At 40.6% G+C, this 18,008-nt stretch overlaps 1 protein-coding gene and 1 long non-coding RNA gene across 3 annotated transcripts in view; one reads left to right on the plus strand and one right to left on the minus strand.

Moving 5' to 3' along the window:
* Positions 1-674: 674 nt before the first annotated feature.
* Positions 675-16,749, plus strand: LOC310707998 (allantoinase, mitochondrial-like). Its single transcript, XM_083505660.1, has 12 exons — positions 675-903; positions 1,799-1,956; positions 5,953-6,104; positions 8,126-8,240; positions 8,856-9,002; positions 10,150-10,195; positions 10,699-10,792; positions 11,562-11,748; positions 13,396-13,534; positions 14,435-14,607; positions 15,366-15,398; positions 16,419-16,749. The coding sequence occupies exons 1-12, from the start codon at positions 873-875 to the stop codon at positions 16,578-16,580; spliced, it is 1,437 nt and encodes a 478-aa protein (XP_083361786.1). The 5' UTR covers positions 675-872; the 3' UTR covers positions 16,581-16,749.
* Positions 910-18,008, minus strand: part of LOC310708011 — a 32,613-nt gene continuing 15,514 nt past the window's right edge. The window contains exons 3-5 of one of the 2 annotated variants that reach the window (XR_014526798.1): positions 9,057-9,217; positions 3,731-3,906; positions 910-1,676 (exon numbers count right to left, since the gene is read on the minus strand). This is a non-coding gene — a long non-coding RNA (uncharacterized lncRNA). The remainder of the gene's footprint in view (positions 1,677-3,730; positions 3,907-9,056; positions 9,218-18,008) is intronic. The other variant, XR_014526797.1, reaches the window with a different exon arrangement.

Below are 18,008 nucleotides of genomic sequence, written 5' to 3' on the forward strand. Positions count from 1 at the left end.
CTCCAACAAGGGGTCTTAATTGCTTTCAGAGTGGGATGGGATAGCCTGGGCACAATGCTAGCCAGAATTTAAAGGGGATAGGCATTTTAAAGGCAAATGCAGTTCAGGGTCTCCCACAGCAACTTTTCAAAATGAATTGGATAGATTTGGTTCAAATCCCATCTCAATTCTGAATTGTTACTGGATTGTTTTTATTGCTTGTTACTCTGTGTCATTTGCTATGCTTAAAATCCCCCTGCAACTGCCACAGAGCAAATATCTGCTTGGTCCTTGTGGACCAAATTGCCCATCATCATCATTATTTATGAACTACTAGTGAAGTCGCACTGGACAGCCAACGTTGTTGGCAAATTGCAGTAAAATTTTAAAAATAGCAACATTTAGCTGAGTGGTGGCAACGCCACTGCCCACCTGTGTTTCTTGGCAGAGGCATATGAGCTTCTTTTTGCAAAACCCTCTTATTGTATTTTATATTCGTAACACCTAAAATATTATAGACTGTGGACAGAAGAGATAATCCGTTGAACACTTAGTGATTGATGGGGGGGGGGCGTCATTCATGAAAGAAAAGTAACTTTCTATTTGCAAAAGATTAAGCAATTAATGATTAACTCCACCAGTTCCATCACTAACTTCCAAGGTCTCAAAGTAGGACATGGGAAATGTATTTATTTGTTTGATTAATTCATACTATTTGAACCCAGAGTTTTGGTCAAGACCAGGTCCTCAGCAATCTACTGTGAGGTTCAGAAAGTTTCTTTTCTTGTAACACTTCATGTCAATGTGCGCCAGAAAGCAAGAGAGAAGGAACTGAATGAGAGCCAAGCAGGCAGCAATACTCAAGGGTTTGGGTCCTTGTTGCCAACTTTAACATGTCTAAAAAAAGCAATGCCACTCAGGCAGGTAAGTGAAGGGCCGCTGGGTAGAGGGAGCCTAAAATAATTTGATAAAGAGCCTCTGGATGGAAGATTGCATTTTGAATTAATAAAAGAAGCAATAACAAGTAAGGATGGATGAATATGTCAATTTTGTTTTCTCTCTTTTACTAATTCAGTTCTCCACATTTCTGCTGCAAACTGCAACAACTCTCATGAAAATTTGTCAGTATTTTAGTGTGTATTTCTGCTGAAACACAGAATTTTGCATGCAGTTTTGACTAATATATGCATTTTTGCAACTTATATTCTCTAATATATTGCATTTTATTATAATTGCCTCTCTGGATAAAAGGCAGGATATAAATTTACTAAATATAACCTTTTTTTAAAAAAAAGTTATTTTCCACCAATGTATGCATTTTTATGAACACTTTCCCCTAATATATGCATTTTGGTACACATTGCTTGATCAGAAAACTCCATCACAACATTCAGAGACGTGCGAATTTTGAAGGATACAAGTAATTGAGTTTCAGTTCACATACTGGTTTAAGAACAAATCAAGTACCGGTAGTTTCTCACTCAAATGCAAACAAAATTGGATTTCCCTCCCATCCTTAATATCAAGCTAGCAAGAAAAAATATTAAACTGGGAGTAGGTTTGTTGTCTTGCCTTGTCATGCAGAATGCCTTCTAGTCAGCAGGACTCATCTTCTGTATTGTGTTCAGAGTGTCATTATAGAAGCATCTGTACACATGGAGGAAACTGAAACAATTTCACAAGGGCCTAAAATCATGCTGAAAGGAAGAGAAAATGTGGTATCTTACTATGAGTTTATAACAGAAACAGTAACATCAGTTGCAGAAGTTTGATTGGTTTGTTTTTGCTGAATTCTGCCTCTCTACTAATTTAAATTAAGGGCCAGCCAAAGTAGAAGTGGGTTCAGAGATTGTGACTGTAAGAAGCAACAGGGTCGTGCAGAATAATACCATTGGCCCAGCGGAGATTGTCATCTGCAATGGAAAGATAGCCGATATTCTTCCAAAGAGAAACTGGGCCAGACCCAGTGGAGAAAAGGTATGGACTCATTTAACACTTTAATTGTTTGTGGATTTCTATACTAGTGTTCAGGATCTGTTTCTAGCATGTTTCACAAATAAAACAGTAAAATTAAATAAAAATGCAATCCCATACAAAAGCAGCATAAAATACAGATAGAGGACCAAAATTCTTTTAAAAGCCTGGGAAAATAAAATATAATTGTGTAGGTGCTAGGAGTCTCCATGAGTATCCTGGCTCCCCACATTTGAACTTGAATTGATATAATGGCTGAAAGTTTTGGAAATTTTATTAATGAAGTTAGTAAAGTGTCCCAACATGGGTCTACAGTTTACAAGCAGGTAACGCATCACAGAGGACGTGACCAAGATTAGCTAAAAATTATTGTTATAGAAAGTCTTAACCATTGTATGTGGAAATGAGCATGCAAATATATTTTATAAACAGGTTCAATTTCCAATATATTCTGAAGTATTTAAAATGTCAACAGTGCTGAAAGTTCAGCATTTAATAGCACTGACATTTTGAAGCGCGGTTTTATATGCATAAACCTCCCAGAATGTTTCACTGTTAATCTGTGCTGATGAAAAATTCTAAGACAGCTCAAGGTTACACTGATCCCTTTCTTAACTGTGATTCTAAATGAATAGCTACTGCTGTAAGGGGTGACACACGGCATCTTTCATATCTGTTACATCTTTCCTACACATTACAGTTTTCACAGACGATGACAACAACATACAAGTGCAATTAGGGGGTCCTGTGTAGTACTGCACAGTGGTGGAGTAAGAGGGAAGCAATTTCAATTAAAATCCCACTTTAGCCATGAATCTAAATAGGTGACTTTGGGCCATTCATAATCTCTCAAGCTCAGGGTCCGCTGCAAGACTCTTGTGAAAATTTAACTGGAAGAAAACATGTATGCCACCCTGAGCTTCTTGGAAGAACAGTGGGATACAAATAATATAAATAGTAACATTAAAATTGTATTTATAAAAAAGAATAGAGAGAGACTGACCTGACTTGCAGGGACATGAGTCAGGAAAGCAATAAAAATATTGTCATGAAATGCAATATGAAATGTATATAAATGACAGGAGCAACAGCCAAGAAACAGCAAAATCCAAGAAGCATAAACCAAAACCCAAAACAGATCAGGTATAAGACACGCTGGAATGTCTGGGCAAATTAAAAAAAAAAAAGTTTTTAGCTGGTGCTGTAAAATGATGAAGATTGGTCCCAGGTAAGCTTCTTTGGAGAGGGCATTCTGTACATGAGACACCATTACTGAGAAAGCCCTCTCCCTAGTCGTTATCCTCTTAACCTGAGATGGTAAGGGAACCTGAAGAAGGGCCTCTTATGATGAATTATTTGTTCAGGCAGCATCATGCATTAGTAACCAACTTCAGATAACCAAGCCTCAAGCTATTTTATGAACAAGAAAGGAAAATATATTCTGGAGCATGGTATTAGGAGAGCTTTACGAGGGAGCTTGTGAAAGTGAACTATCCCAACACAAAACATCACATCCCTGGGGGCTAATTCTCCACTCAGTTACACTAGTTTCACGCCATCATGATTCCATTGACTTCACTGTAACTGAGTAGGGAACTAGACCCTATGGTCATAATACCAATGCAGAGCATTGAACCAAATTCACAGTGAATGCATTGGATAGGGGCCAGGGTAAAGTCTTTTTTTATGTGGTTTTCCTTCTGGGTTAAACTTTTAGTTGCCTGACCAGTGACCTTTAGCCAGTGCCTGTTGCTGATCACAGCACACTCCACATTACCTCGACTAATAATTAACGCAACTTGCTCTGTCTGTGAATTGTCCATGAGCTGCGCATGAGATTCTCTCACTGCTTGGTTCATAGGGTAGATTTTGGCAGAAAAGCTATTGGTTCTCTTTCTGTCCATGTAAGTCATCTGTATCAGATATGGCCAGTTGCTGGAACATAAGAAGACCCTTAATGGAACAGAACAAAGGCCTATCAAATCCAGTATCCTGTTTTCAGGCAAACAAACAAGCAGAATATGGGTGCAATAGCCATTTCCCATTACAGTGGTACCTCAGGTTACAGATGCTTCAGGTTACAGACTCTGCTAACCCAGAAATTGTACCTTGGGTTAAGAACTTTGCTTCAGGGTGAGAACAGAAATCACGTGGTGGTGGTGCGGTGACAGCGGGAGGCCCCATTAGCTAAAGTGGTACCTCAGGTTAAGAACAGTTTCAGGTTAAGTTCTTAACCCGAGGTACCACTGTACTGTTACCCAGAAACTGGTTTCCTGACGCAATCTCCCTTTGCCCCTGGAGGTAGTGTGCAGTCATCACAATAAGCAGTAATTGATAGGCTACTCCTCCATTAATTTCTCTTATTCTCTTTTAAAGCTATCCAAGTTGGTGGCCATCACCACATCCTGCAGCAGGAAATTCCATATTTTGGGAAATTCCATTTGTACTGTGTTGAATTGCTATTACAAGATGAGACTACGGCTCTGCATGGCCTGCTACAGGGGCCATTATGAATGAGAAAACTTGTTCTAGATACAACCTTAGCTGAACTTGGATGGCCTTGTGGCAGTTATCCATGCTCTAGTAATCTGCCAGCTAGACTATTGCAATGCATTATATGTGGGGCTGCCTTCAAAGATGGTCCAGAAACTGCAGCTGACCCCAAACAAGGCAACAAGATTGTTAGTGAGGATTGGAAGATATCAGTGTATTATGACACTGGCTATGTCATCTTCAATGGCTTCCAGTCCATTTCCAGGCCCCAAGCACTGTGCTGGTAGGAGGGACTGTGATAGTGATTTAAAAATGAAACAAAAAATGAAACAGAGAACAGTAGTATTAAAAAAAAAGAAAAGAAAGAAAATACTAGTACAGTAAATACTAGATGTGGTCAATGTTTATTAGATCCTTGTCCTTCCTTATTACAGTCTGGACTCCAAAGATAGTGAATGCTCTTCTGAGAGAGAGTTTGGTTCCTGCTGCCCTTAGAAAGGTAGGAATTAGATCTCAACTGGAGGGGGAAACTAGGTTGGAAACTTCTCCAAGTAGCCCCTCAACCTGAGTCAGTCTTGTTATTTCTGCCTCTGTCCCTTTAAATCTGAGGCCTCTTTTGTACATTAATGCAGGGTGAGTCCTTTGAAAGAGGCCCCATAGATACAGAGTGCACATGTTCCACGAGGCCTCTTTTGAAAGACTCACCCTGTACAATCTAAATAAATGTTTGTGTCTTAAAGCATCTTAAGGGAATGAAAAATGACTGGAGATGAAAAGAGAGACAAGCCTTCCTAATTAGGAATGCCATCAGATGCAACTTAACTTCTGAAAGTCAATGTATTTCCAAAAAGAAGGGAAAAGACAAAACAATGGCTATGCCTGAATTCATCCACTCGTGCAAAGCAGCTAATGAAGCATACTGTACTCCTTCTTTAAGGAGCTGCAAGACTATTAATTGCTTCCAAGTAACTTGAATCTAACTTTCTCTTAGGAAATTTGAGAAATAGTTGAGCTCTCAATGCACATGCAAGGAAGATGAGTGTCTGATGAATAATGGTTTGCAACAAAGATGCAAGTGTTTTGTTTTGTTGTTATTTTTTAAAAAATACAATTCCTGGCATGTTGAAATTATGACAGATCTCTTACTGGATGAGTGTTCTAATAAGGTAGAATGAGCAGAAAGCCTAGCAAGAAGTCCAAATGATCAGATCAATTATGAAGCGTTCTTAGAAATCTCAACTGTTGTGGGCCACAATCCAGCAGAGAATGAATGGTTTTAAGAGCTCTTTTAGTCTGCAATGGCTTGTGGCTGTGAGTTTTTAAAGTGTTCCTCCAAGCTTTCTATAGCATTCCAAAAAGCAAAATACTAAACTGTGTTTTGAATTAAAATCCAGAGTTTTTAACAAGGAACCTGCACAGGTTGCAAGCATTCTATGGACCACACTCATGATGAAGGCAACTTTAGAATGTTCTGCAATTAACCTGCAATTAACCTTCTGCCTACAGATCTTAGATGTTGGAGACCTCGTGGTCATGCCTGGAATAATTGACCCTCATGTGCATATATATGAGCCTGGACAGCCAGCTGGTGAAGGATTTACATCTGTGACTCAGGCCGCAGCTGCAGGAGGCATCACCACTGTTGTTGACATGCCCTTGTACGTTACCAGAGGGCTGGAGGGAGGGAATAAAGGGAGAGAATAAGGACTTTCCTATTTTAATGCAGAATTCACAATGAGATTTCCCAGGTCAACTCATATAAACTACAGTGTAAGAGTTTATATGTCTCTTCCTAATATGATCTAATCCCTCATCCCATTGTAGTCCCTAAGACTTTCCTGAGGGTCGCTTGACCCTCAGGAATTGCTTTCCAAGGGGTTCAGGATGAGTTGAGAACCTGTGTGTGTGGTGTGTGTTTTTCCAAGCAAGTTTTTAATAAACATTTCCCCAATAGGAGACTAAAGAGGTAAAGAAGGGGCAGGGAATTATGCATAACTGAGCATTCTTGTGCTTGCACTTCATCTGGTAAAGTCTTTGTTGCTTTTTATTTATTTTATTGTATTATTATTATTCTGCCTTCCATCCCACATGGAAACCAAGCAGTTCTCTACATCATCACATTAACTTTCTTTGCACACCCATGTGCTCTGGCCCATCTTAAAGATTCCTAACACCTGTAGATAAAGAACACTTTGGGTGGAAGGCAACAGCTGGAGCAGCTTCTGCAGGGCAGGATTTCTGAAACACCATATATAGTCCTGCAGTGTCACCTACTGGTCATACTCAGATACTGTAACCAAGGGTGAATTCCCATGCTCAATTTCCACACCAGAAATCCATGGTTGGTTGGTTGGTTGGTTGGTTGGTTGGTTTTCCTTTTTGAGGCCCCACCAAATGTCTAGACATAATTATAACACACGAAAACACACACACACTCCCCAACAGCACTGAGAGTCAGTGTGGTGGTCGTAGTTACTGATTTATCTATCAAATGCATAGCCTGCCTTTCCTGATCATTTGAGGTGGTTCACTATAGGAGGAAAATACCAGACCTATCACTCCAGAACTGGAGATACTGATGTTCAAATCCCCACTCCTATCACTCCAGAACTAGAGATAAAGGTAAAGGTACCCCTGCCCGTACGGGCCAGTCTTGACAGACTCTAGGGTTGTGCGCTCATCTCACTCTAGAGGCAGGGAGCCAGCGCTGTCTGCAGACACTTCCGGGTCACGTGGCCAGCGTGACGAAGCTGCTCTGGCGAACCGGCACCAGAGCAGCACACGGAAATGCCGTTTACCTTCCCGCTATAAAGCGGTACCTATTTATCTACTTGCACTTAGGGGTGCTTTCGAACTGCTAGGTGGGCAGGAGCTGGGACCAAACGACGGGAGCTCACCCCGCCGCGGGGATTCGAACCGCCGACCATGCGATCGGCAAGTCCTAGGCGCTGAGGTTTTACCCACAGCGCCACCCGCATCCCCAGAGAACTGGAGGTACTGATGTTCAAATCCCCACTCAGCCATTACACACACTGGGCAACACTGAGCCAGTGTCTGTCTCTCAGCCTCACCTACTTCACAGGTTGCTTGTTGAATGCTGGAATGTATAGTATTTTGAGCCCTTTGCTAAAAGAAAGCCATGATAGAAATATTATTTATTAAATCAATAAATAAACATTTATGCCTGGTGGGAGCTCATATGGGAATAGGGAAATCCATCATCTTTGGCATGTTAATGGGATCCAGTGGCAGAAATTCAAGTAACTACCACAACCTAACAGAGGTAAATTTAAACTAAAGTAGTGTTTTTGTTGGAACCAGTTTGTGCACGGGTGGTACTGCTTTGGTTGAAGAATGAGGTCAGGATGTATTAAAGATGTGTTACAGATTGGCAGCTAGACTGGGCTAGAAATGATCACAGTTTAGTTGCCTTCTAGGTAGGAATGGTTCTACAATTAGGCAGAATGAGGCAACTGATTGCGTTTCTCATAAAAGGGCAGGGAGTGAGGAGACATGCTGAGACTTCTTGTTTCAGCTGCCATCTGCTCCCTGACTTTGATTATGGTAGTGGTGGTGGAGGAGGAAGACAGGTATCATTTGCTGCTCTTAGGCAGCAAAATGTGCTGGGCCAGCCTTGTTTCCAAGTAACATCTTATTTTACTTCATCCCCTTAACTCAGGTACTGCAGTCCTCCAACCACAACCTTGTATGCCCTTGAGAAAAAGCTTCAGTCTGCTAAGGGAAAGTGCCATATTGATGTTGCATTTTGGGGTGGCATCATTCCTGGAAATCAGGTTTGTATCCAGCAACAAAATGGCATCAGCTCCTTATGTACTTTGGCGGGAGGGCTGTGAAGGCAAGATAAATAGAGAGGGCTCCAGAAATGAAAGCGTTCCTTTAGATAGCATGATCCATTTAGTTATACTAGGGTTGCTATATTTCAAAAAGTGAAAATCTGGGCAGAAACTTTTTTGAGCTTTTCAGCAATTTCCATCCAGGCATGATTTCCGATGGCCAATTGCCAGCTATGCCCAGGAAATTCCAGACATATGGCAACCCTACATTACACTGCACCCTATGCAAGAGCTCTGGAAACAGTACAGTACACAGTTTTGAAAATAAGAGATGTGGCTTGAAATAAATCACTTGGCTTGAAATCCCAGTTCTAATTCCACATATGTATGAATGAATTGCAGCAAATTGTTGGAAGTGGGAAATGAACTCTGCTCATCCTCATAGGGATAGGTGAACTTTAGATTCAGTTTGCATTTAAACTTAAAACTCAATTGTAGCTGAATATGTGCAGAAATTGCAAGAGGGCAGAACTTAATATGCAACTCAGCCATTCTTCTGCTTTGATCGTATTATTAGCAAACTTTCCAAGTGCTTGTCCTTGTGCTATCTCTTAGGCTGAGCTCCTACCAATGCTGAAGGCTGGGGTTCCTGGATTTCAGTGCTTCCTAATGGCCACTGGTGTGGAGGACTTTTCCCATGTTTGTCTACATGATATACATGTGGCAATGAATGAACTGCAAGACACAGACTGTGTGCTCCTGGTAAGCAGCTGAGTTCCTACTCTTTTACTCGCTAGCACCTTTGACATTAAGTACCTGTTTTCCATTTCTCTTCTCTCTTCCAGTGGATCTCCAGTCTGGATGGCAACATTTCACAATTTATCTCCTTGGGCATTACTTATTTTTAATTTTTTATGTATATTTTATTAGTGAATTGAAATATTGTACATACTTTTCCCCAGTAGGTTATTCAGGTACTATAAATGACACAAAAAAGATGAATGAAGATTAGTACAATAATTAAAAGAATTTACTAATGTCCACATATTAATAAAATTAAGCAATGCCCCTTCATAATAAAACATTAATTAATATTAAATATACAGAATTAAAATTTAATTGCGGTATATTAATTCATGATCTGCACATATTTTAAAGGTGTGAGAACAACTTCCCTATTTCCTTTCTTTTATTCTTATGTGTATAAGCTAATTCTTATTTTACATATTGAATTACCAAAGCCCAACTTCTTATAACCTGCTTATATTTTTTTCTATCTTTAATCATTGTGGTTTTCACTTCTTTGGATTATTTATACTTGCACTTTCCATCTCAAAAGAGACACTTAAGGTGGCACACATTCTTCAGCAAAGAAAAATCCGCTCTTGGAAAACTGGCATCCAACATCCAACAAAAGATTCAAGGGAGAAAAGAACTATGACCCACCTTTTAGCTAACGTGTAATATACAGCTATAGACTATATTAGCCTGAGTACCTGGATTCTAGGGCAATAAACAATTTCACTGTTAAAGTAGAGCAACTCCCTTCCCAGCACTGAGTACTAAAATGAAAAGGTGCTGTTATGATTTGATATATCACAATAGTGTTTTGTGTTTTGTTTTTTAAAAAACAGCAGGCACTCTTCCCTGCTTTAAATTAAGCACTCTTGGTGACATTTAGCTTTCATAGGCTTGTCTAAAACTAGACCACTGGGATGGGGTGGGGGTGAGAAGGAAGAAGATGTATTTTTAATCTTTGTTGGAAGCCGCCCAGAGTGGCTGGGGAAACCCAGCCAGATGGGCAGGGTACAAATAATAAATTGTTGTTGTTGTCACATTGTTATATCTTCCTGTAGAAATTTTTATATAAAGTTAAACTTTCCCCCCATGTTTGGGACTCTCTACACAGTTCCATCCAGAACAGGAGCCACGTCACTCCCTGCCTGTCCAAGAGGGTATGTATTATGCTAACCAGTACCTTTACTTTTACCCCACCCCACCAGATATGTCTGCCAGGAGACATGGGAGCATTTCCCCCCTTCATCACAGGACCCTGGTCATCCCTTTGTGTTCTTCTGAATGGAAGTGTTTGCTCAGCTTAGAACTTGTTTTGCACCAACAAAGAAATAGATAATAGAGACCATCAATAGGGCAAATAAAGGAGAGTAGATAAGAGAGGAGACAGCAAGGAGTCTGGAGCAGCCCTGGGCAGTGAACTGTCTGAAGAAAAATACCTGAAGATTTCAGAATGGCCTCCCTCTGATGACATAGGAGGGAGGGAGATTTCAGTTGCACAAGAAATGGGCACAATCTTTCTAGGATGTGAAGGGAGCTGAGAACCGTTCCCCTAAGGACCTTAAGTGCATTTTAATATACTAAAGCACTAGAAATAATCTTGCTAGAACCCACTTGGTAAATGTGTGCATCTTTATATTTTTCTCTCCCTTTCCTCAAACAGACACCATGGAGTACAGCACTTTCTTGGACACACGCCCTTATACCATGGAAGTGGAGGCCACCATCACCATTGCTGAACTGTGTCTCCAGTATAAGTGAGTGTTTCTTTCTGTTAAGCTGGAAATAAGAGAGCATGCTAAGGACATAAAAAAGCCCTGCCGTATTACACCAAAATCCCATCTAGTTCAGCATATTGTTCTCCCAATGACCAACTAGATGCCTATGGGAACCCACAAGCAAGACCTGTGAGCAATAGCTCTCTCCTGGCATGTGCTTCCCAGCAACTGGTATCATACTCCAACTGCCCCAAAAATACCAGGATCGTCACAAACACCCTTAAGCAACCACGTCCCGAATTCCCAAGGGTCCTTCCCTTCAGTACTGGAAGTTCAGACCGGGTGTCCCTCTAGCACATTTCTTAGATCTATGCCTCCCACTCCCTTCTTTCCCTCCTGACTCAATATGGCCCCACTTCCTGTTTATATGAAAACAAGATCCGGAGCACTTGAGGGCCCCTAATAAAGTTTTTCACTGTTTCCTTGCTCCTTGGTCAGTTGGTCTCTCATAAAGAAACTGATGAGAGGGAGCTAAGCGGGCGAGGCCTTCCACAAGGTCACTGTCCACATGGTTGTGAGGGGTGCCAAGAGGTCACAAGCGCTGAAGAGCAGCTGTTACAGTACTTGGCTCTGGTTTGCTTCATTCAGCCACTGCATCTGAGTCCCTGCCCCAGCCTCTGAGGAGAAGGCAGGGTGGGGGGCACTGATGTAGAATATGTCCATATTATCATCTGATGGATGTTGGAGGGCATGTGGTATTCAGAGGCATACCACCTCCAACAATAATCATATGCTTTTAACTTTACAGGATACCATGCCACATCGTTAATCTCTCCTCTGCTCAAGCCTTGCCCATTATCAAGGATGCTCGTCAGAAGGGAGCACCAATTACGATAGAAACTGCACACCACTACCTCAGCCTGGCATCTGAATGCATTCCTCCAGGAGGCATCTACTACAAATGCTGCCCTCCTATCAGGGACAAGAACAACCAGGTAAGAGCTATGGGAAATGGAAGTGGGCCAATCAAATGGCAAAAAATAAAAAGATAAAATAAAAATAAAGTGATGGCAGAGAGAGGACATATGAAGTAAGATCTGAGTACTATTAAAAATAAATACTTGATAATGTCTGCAATAATTCAGTAAGAAGAATAAGATAAGACAGGAACTTTATATGATCAACAGACTCCACTCACGTTGAAATTATAGGTTGTTCTGGATGAACAAAGTATGACAGGTTATTAAAATGGCATTCAGAAAAGAGTGAGTACACATACACACACACACACACACAATCTTATGCAGTTGACTCCTATAGATAATACGCAGATCCAAACGATTGTCTAGAGACATATCAATGCAATGTTCAACTACTTCAATCCATCATATACATTATGAGAAGCAAACAGACAATAAAAACAAATAAAATATGTTAAAATTGACAGTGCAAAGTGCATTTGTGTCACATCCAGACATGTTCAAAGAAATGGTAGTTTAGTGCTTAATGTAAGTTCATTGTTCTCTAAGGACCGGTTTAACGAACTCAGCTTAATAAACCATGCTTGACCACAAGAATCAGCCTATATGCTACCTCCTTGTCCCTCTCTTCTTCCCTCTGGCTTCAGTGCTTCCATCATGGTTAATTCAAACCACAGTTTCCTGTTACATCTTAACTAGGAAACTATCATGTAATCTCAGACTACAAATACCAGGATAAGATGTTGGTCTTGCATCCTATTTGGTAAGTTGAGGTAAAACAGATGTAACTGGAAATTTTGGTTTAAAATAGCCATAATAAAAACACTGGATCCAGGCAAGGGGGGGGGCAAACACATGGGTGTATTCTCAGTTTAATAAACTATGGTTTATTGGCCCTAATAATTTGCCCGAAGTATGAGGCAGGCCTTCCTAAAGAAATAAGGGCACTAGAAAGCAAAAATGTCAGTTCCTGCGCAATACATAGTACAAGTGAATTAAGTGTTATTGTGCTTCTTTATTGGGCCAGGATGCAAAACCCAGGAGTGGAATCATTGCTAAGCAATGCTCCTGTTCCCAGTTCCTTAAAACATTCCAGAAGGACTTGGTGGTGGTGAAGAAGAAGAATCAGCATGGCCAGAAGAATCAGCATGGCCACGCTATCCTTATCTGTTTCTAAATGCAGATCTTTAGTCAAAGAAATTTCCTTTCCATGCCCATTTCTTCTTGCTTTTCCATTCTAAGGAGAGCTAACTTTCAGTGGCAGCTCTGTCACTATTGCTTTGGACAGTCTATTTTCAAGCTGATCCTGGATCTTTGGTACAAACTGCATTACCTCTGTATGCATCAATGGATTAATGCAGGGGTCACCAACGTGTTGCTTGTGGGCACACATATGCCCACAGAGGCCTTTCCTGGTGCCTACGGGGTCCCCTTTCCTGCTCCACTGAAATTAGTGTTGAAAGAAGCATGCTCCTGTCGCTAGTAGAACAGGTTGTGAAGTGTGCTTGGCTGTGGTGCCCACAGCTGTGTATCCAGTTTGCAAATGTGCCACTGGCCCCAAAAAGGGATGTGACCCTTCCTTGATCATTCAATGGCTTCACCTTACTAAAGAGAACTACAAAAGTATTTCCTTGGCATAAACTCTTCCTCTCATGTCTCCAGGAGCAGCTGTGGGCAGCTTTGGAAGTGGGAGAGATAGACATGGTTGTCTCAGCCCATACTCCTTGCTCCCGAGACTTGGAAGATTTGAACAATGGAGACTTCCTTAAGGCCCCAGCAGGGATTGCTTCACTACAGTTTGGTAATATGTTTATGAATTATTTTATATATGCTGTTCTTTTTCTTATCGTCATCTAATGAGCATGTACTGCTAAGAACGGAAAGGATGATATCCTCGTATCATGACTCAAGAATATACTACACTGACAGGCAGTATCTCTCCAGAATGTGGGGCCTCAGAGGTCTTTCCCATTGCCTGCTAACTGGAGGTGTCTGGAATTAAAACAGTAACCTTCAGGATGCAAAGCATGTGATCCACCATTGAACTATGGCCCTTCCCAAAGAATGACCTGTCATCCTGTTGTTCCAGGTGCCCTTAGTGTCCTCAAGCTAAGCCAACCAATACCCCATTCAAAATGCCCCATTTCATTTAAATTACAAATGCTTTAGTTTTTCACTATGTAAATTAAAGTAATTTGTTTTAAAAAGCATGTTCAATAAAGCAAATACTGGATCCCAAGCATAGTTACTTCAAAATAAGTTCCATTGAGTGCAGAATAATTTTCTTTTAGGTAGGTTATGGCTTTCAGACAAAGAAATCTTAATTGATCAGATCACTTTTCATAGAATAGCCGATTCATTGATTAAATTGCCATATGTTTACATACAAAAATTCTGAAGAAAATAGCATGAATTTACTTCCCTGGTGCTCCCCCATCCCCAATACAATCACACAATAGTGTGTGTGATTCAATGTGTGTATGTTTGAATGAGTGTGAGTGAATGTGTTTATGGGTGACCCAACGTATTGCCACATGTGGCCCTCTCAGGAAAGGACTGCTCACCCCTGGTATAGAACTTTACTAAATGTTCAAGTCTCCTTTTTAAGTGGCATCAAGTGATATACTTTGAGAAGAAACCAGGGAAGAACAATCTTCTTAACAATAAATTCCTCTACTAATTGTGATTGGAAAATTCATAGGTCTCCCTCTCTTCTGGACTTCTGCAAAATCCAGAGGGTTCTCCTTCCATGACCTAGTGCAACTGATGTGCAAAAATCCTGCCATTCTGAGCAGGCTGGAAGACCGTAAAGGATCACTTGGCCCTGGGATGGATGCAGACCTGGTGATCTGGAATCCAGAAAAGGAGTTTGAGGTAAGGATGGGAGAGGATATAGGTCATTTTTAAAATTTTGTGAATCACCTTGGGAGTCTGCTATAGAGCCAAAAACAGGATATAGCAAATCTAATAAAATAAAGAGTTATAACAAACAAAGCCCTTACAGAAAACAATGAAGTGACCCAATACCACATGAAGAATTAAATGTGCCAGTTTTATGAGACAAAAGTCCAAAGTGTAGTTGTTGTTCTTTGGATTTCTTATCCTTACTTCACCATAAGGTCTCAGGTAAGATAAAACAATATAAAAATAAAATGTTAAAATCAGTTAAAACACTTTGGTCTTGAACGTTTCCAGTATAAAAAGACATAGCAGAATGGTCGTTTCAACGGCCTTAGCAAGAGAGTAGTCTTGACACACTTAGGGTGTCAGCTGGGGCATTATTTTTCTCAATTTGGATCAAAGATACATCAAAACACTTATTATGGTTATGGTTATTAGCTAGAGAGATACAAAATAGATATTGATTGTAGCGAACATCATGTATATACCACTTCCCAAGCCAGCGGTGGTAGCTCACTGGGTGCAGAGTAAATGGGAGTGTGTGAAACTAACCTTTCTATGCTTTGAAATTTTTATAATTGATGATCTGAAAAGTGCCAGTTCTGATATTACCATTCTCTTTGATACAACACAGGGACAATAATATTAGGTTGTATACATTATCCTTAGTAAGCAACATTCCTCAAACTAATCTGTATTATAATTATTTTGTCTCCTTCTTTCTCTCACAGGTGAATAAAAACATAATTCATCACAAGGATAAGGTATGGGAAGGCTCATGTTTTCTGCATTCTCCCAGTGTTCCCATTACTGCCCCCTGCCATCCCACCCTCAAAACACCTTGCTGTAATTTACTGTATAATTCATTACATTTTTGGCCTCTGCTTAGGGCAGGCTTTACTGTTAAACAAATGGGACATCCCAAGTGTCATTTCTGTGGTGGTAGAGGCTATAATGAACTGACTGTTTAGTAATCTTCACCTCCATCTATCACTTTGCTTAGCAGGCAAAAACCAACAAACAAAATACCACCAGGAGGGGTGAGCACAGCCGTCGGCTTTCAACATTCCTTGCCTTTTTGCAGCCTTGACATTTATGGGCTATTCAGTCTTTATCTTTTCCAGGTCAGAAGTTACTGGGTCAGAGGATCTGCCTCATACAAATTTAAATAAGGACTGGCCCTAGTAGGCACTCAACAGGACGCATGTCTATGCTGAAGGAGTCTAAATCATTTTCACATCTGGTATCTTAGATTATTTATTAGTTTCATGGCCCTAACCTCAAGCTCAGAGTCAGAGGAGGATGAGCTGGCTGAGGCCAGGACTGCTGCACCACCAGGTTCCCTGGAAGTGAACCTGAGGCTAGTGGAACCTACAGAACCTGAGCCAGAACCCTCACAGATGCCTTTCGCCAAGTCCCATTTGCCTGAAGAGTCAAGTACTTCTTGCTCTACAGGCCTACCCAACAGAATTCACCAGGCCAGCAAGCCACAGAAAAGAAAAGAAGTGCTCCAGGTTAGGGAGTTGGCCCTTTAAGGATACCTACTCTTTGGGCATGGAGCTTGAGAAAGGTAAACTGGATGGAGGGGTTCATAAGGCCTCAATTCACCTCTAGTCTTTGTTGTTCACTTAGAGCTTTCTACACCGCTGCATCTATTTTGCCTTGTGCATATCTGCTATGGACAGATCAGAAGCACCATAAACAAAAACACATTTACCCAAAGACCTTTGATTCTGCATTCTATTTATCCTTGCTTTTCTCTCTCTCCCCGCTTCCTCCTTTAGCTAACCCCATACTTGGGTTTCCAGCTTTATGGTGAGGTCTTTGCCACTCTTGTACGTGGCAGGCTGGTTTATCTGAATGGGAAATTTGCACCCAAGCCAGAAGGGGACCTGCTTGTGACAGAGAGAAAGATGCCTACAAGACTCTCATCACCCTACTACTAATGAGGAAGAGATTATGACAAATGTACTAGCTAAACACAAATCTGGGCAGAAGAGAAGCTGGAAGAATAGAAGAGGAGAGGAGAGTGGAATCTACACACATACAAAAAACGCTGTCAAAATGCTTTTTTAAAAAATGTTTTGAAAAATACATTGAATTTTGCATAGCTCACTGTCACCATCTAGTGTCACATTTGTATATTGCACTTTACAACACATTTAAAATGTTTTATTTGCAGCTGTATATCTGAGTCTGAGGATGAGTGACATAAACAAAAAACTGCAATCACATAGTCTATTGTCTCAGTGAGAGCAGCTGCTACACTTTCTGAATTTTTCTACAACTGCTGAATAAATAAAATGAGGTCAACAGCTCCAGCTAATATGTCAAGGATATGCAACAATGGAACAGTAAAAAGTTATTGGAGCCACTCCCTCATGCCTTCTTGCTTTCCAGAAGTATAAATAAGGCTAATAAAAAATCAGGGTGATGGGGGAACAAGACAAAAAGTCTGGGTGATCTCGCAGCTCTTAATGCTTCATCTCAAAGTGTTTATTTTGCAAGTCATTGATCTGATTTTTAAATCTAATGTAACACAGTGCTCACAGTGAATCAAACAGTAATATGCCAAAGTGTGATGAGTTCTGAATAAGTATTCTTTCACTATGGCTATGACCTTAGAAATTAGATAAAGAGGCTTTCGATATAACTCTTTAATCAAAGTATGATCTATTGATTTCCTGATCAAATATGATCAAAATGGGATGTCAAGTAAACGTGTTTGAATTGTGCATTTTTTGATTCTTACAGTTGCTCTAACCTTTAGAGCAAGGATGAGAAACCTGCAGACCTCCAGATGTTGGACTATACCTCTTATCATTCCTGACCATCCTGGCTGAGTTTTATTGGAGTTGGGAGTTAAACTACCCCTAAATTAGAGGGTTACATATTTTAAGTCCTCTCTCAGACAAACTATACTAAATGCAAAACTAGGCACAGTGCTCTGCAACATCCATGAGGCTTTAAGACTCCCACTGTCAGCCAAGCAATCCTGAATAATTTATTTTTCTCCTATTTGACTTAATTTGAAAATCCATAGAAACAAAGTAATCACTTTGTCAAAACTAAAAGGCAGCATTTCCCTTTGACAGTGCTGTGCTAGAACATACATCCTGCCAGAGCATTTGGACCTTAGTGTTTATTAGCTGGCAAGGGCTCGTGGTACATAAAAATGCAAAACAAAACATTAGAGGGCTTAATATCACAGAAATACAAGTTGTCCCAGTAAAAGGGCAGATTCTCAGAATGAAGTACAGTATATGGTCTGATACAAAGTGAACTTCCTTGAAAATGCAAACGTTACAAGGGAGAATTGTGGGCAAGGGTAGAAGGGAAGTAATTTAGTCACTGAAACCAGAGAAACTGTTGCT

Source organism: Podarcis liolepis (genome assembly GCF_965112155.1).
Source record: "Podarcis liolepis genome assembly, chromosome: 5".
NCBI classification, from domain to species: Eukaryota; Metazoa; Chordata; class Lepidosauria; order Squamata; family Lacertidae; genus Podarcis; species Podarcis liolepis.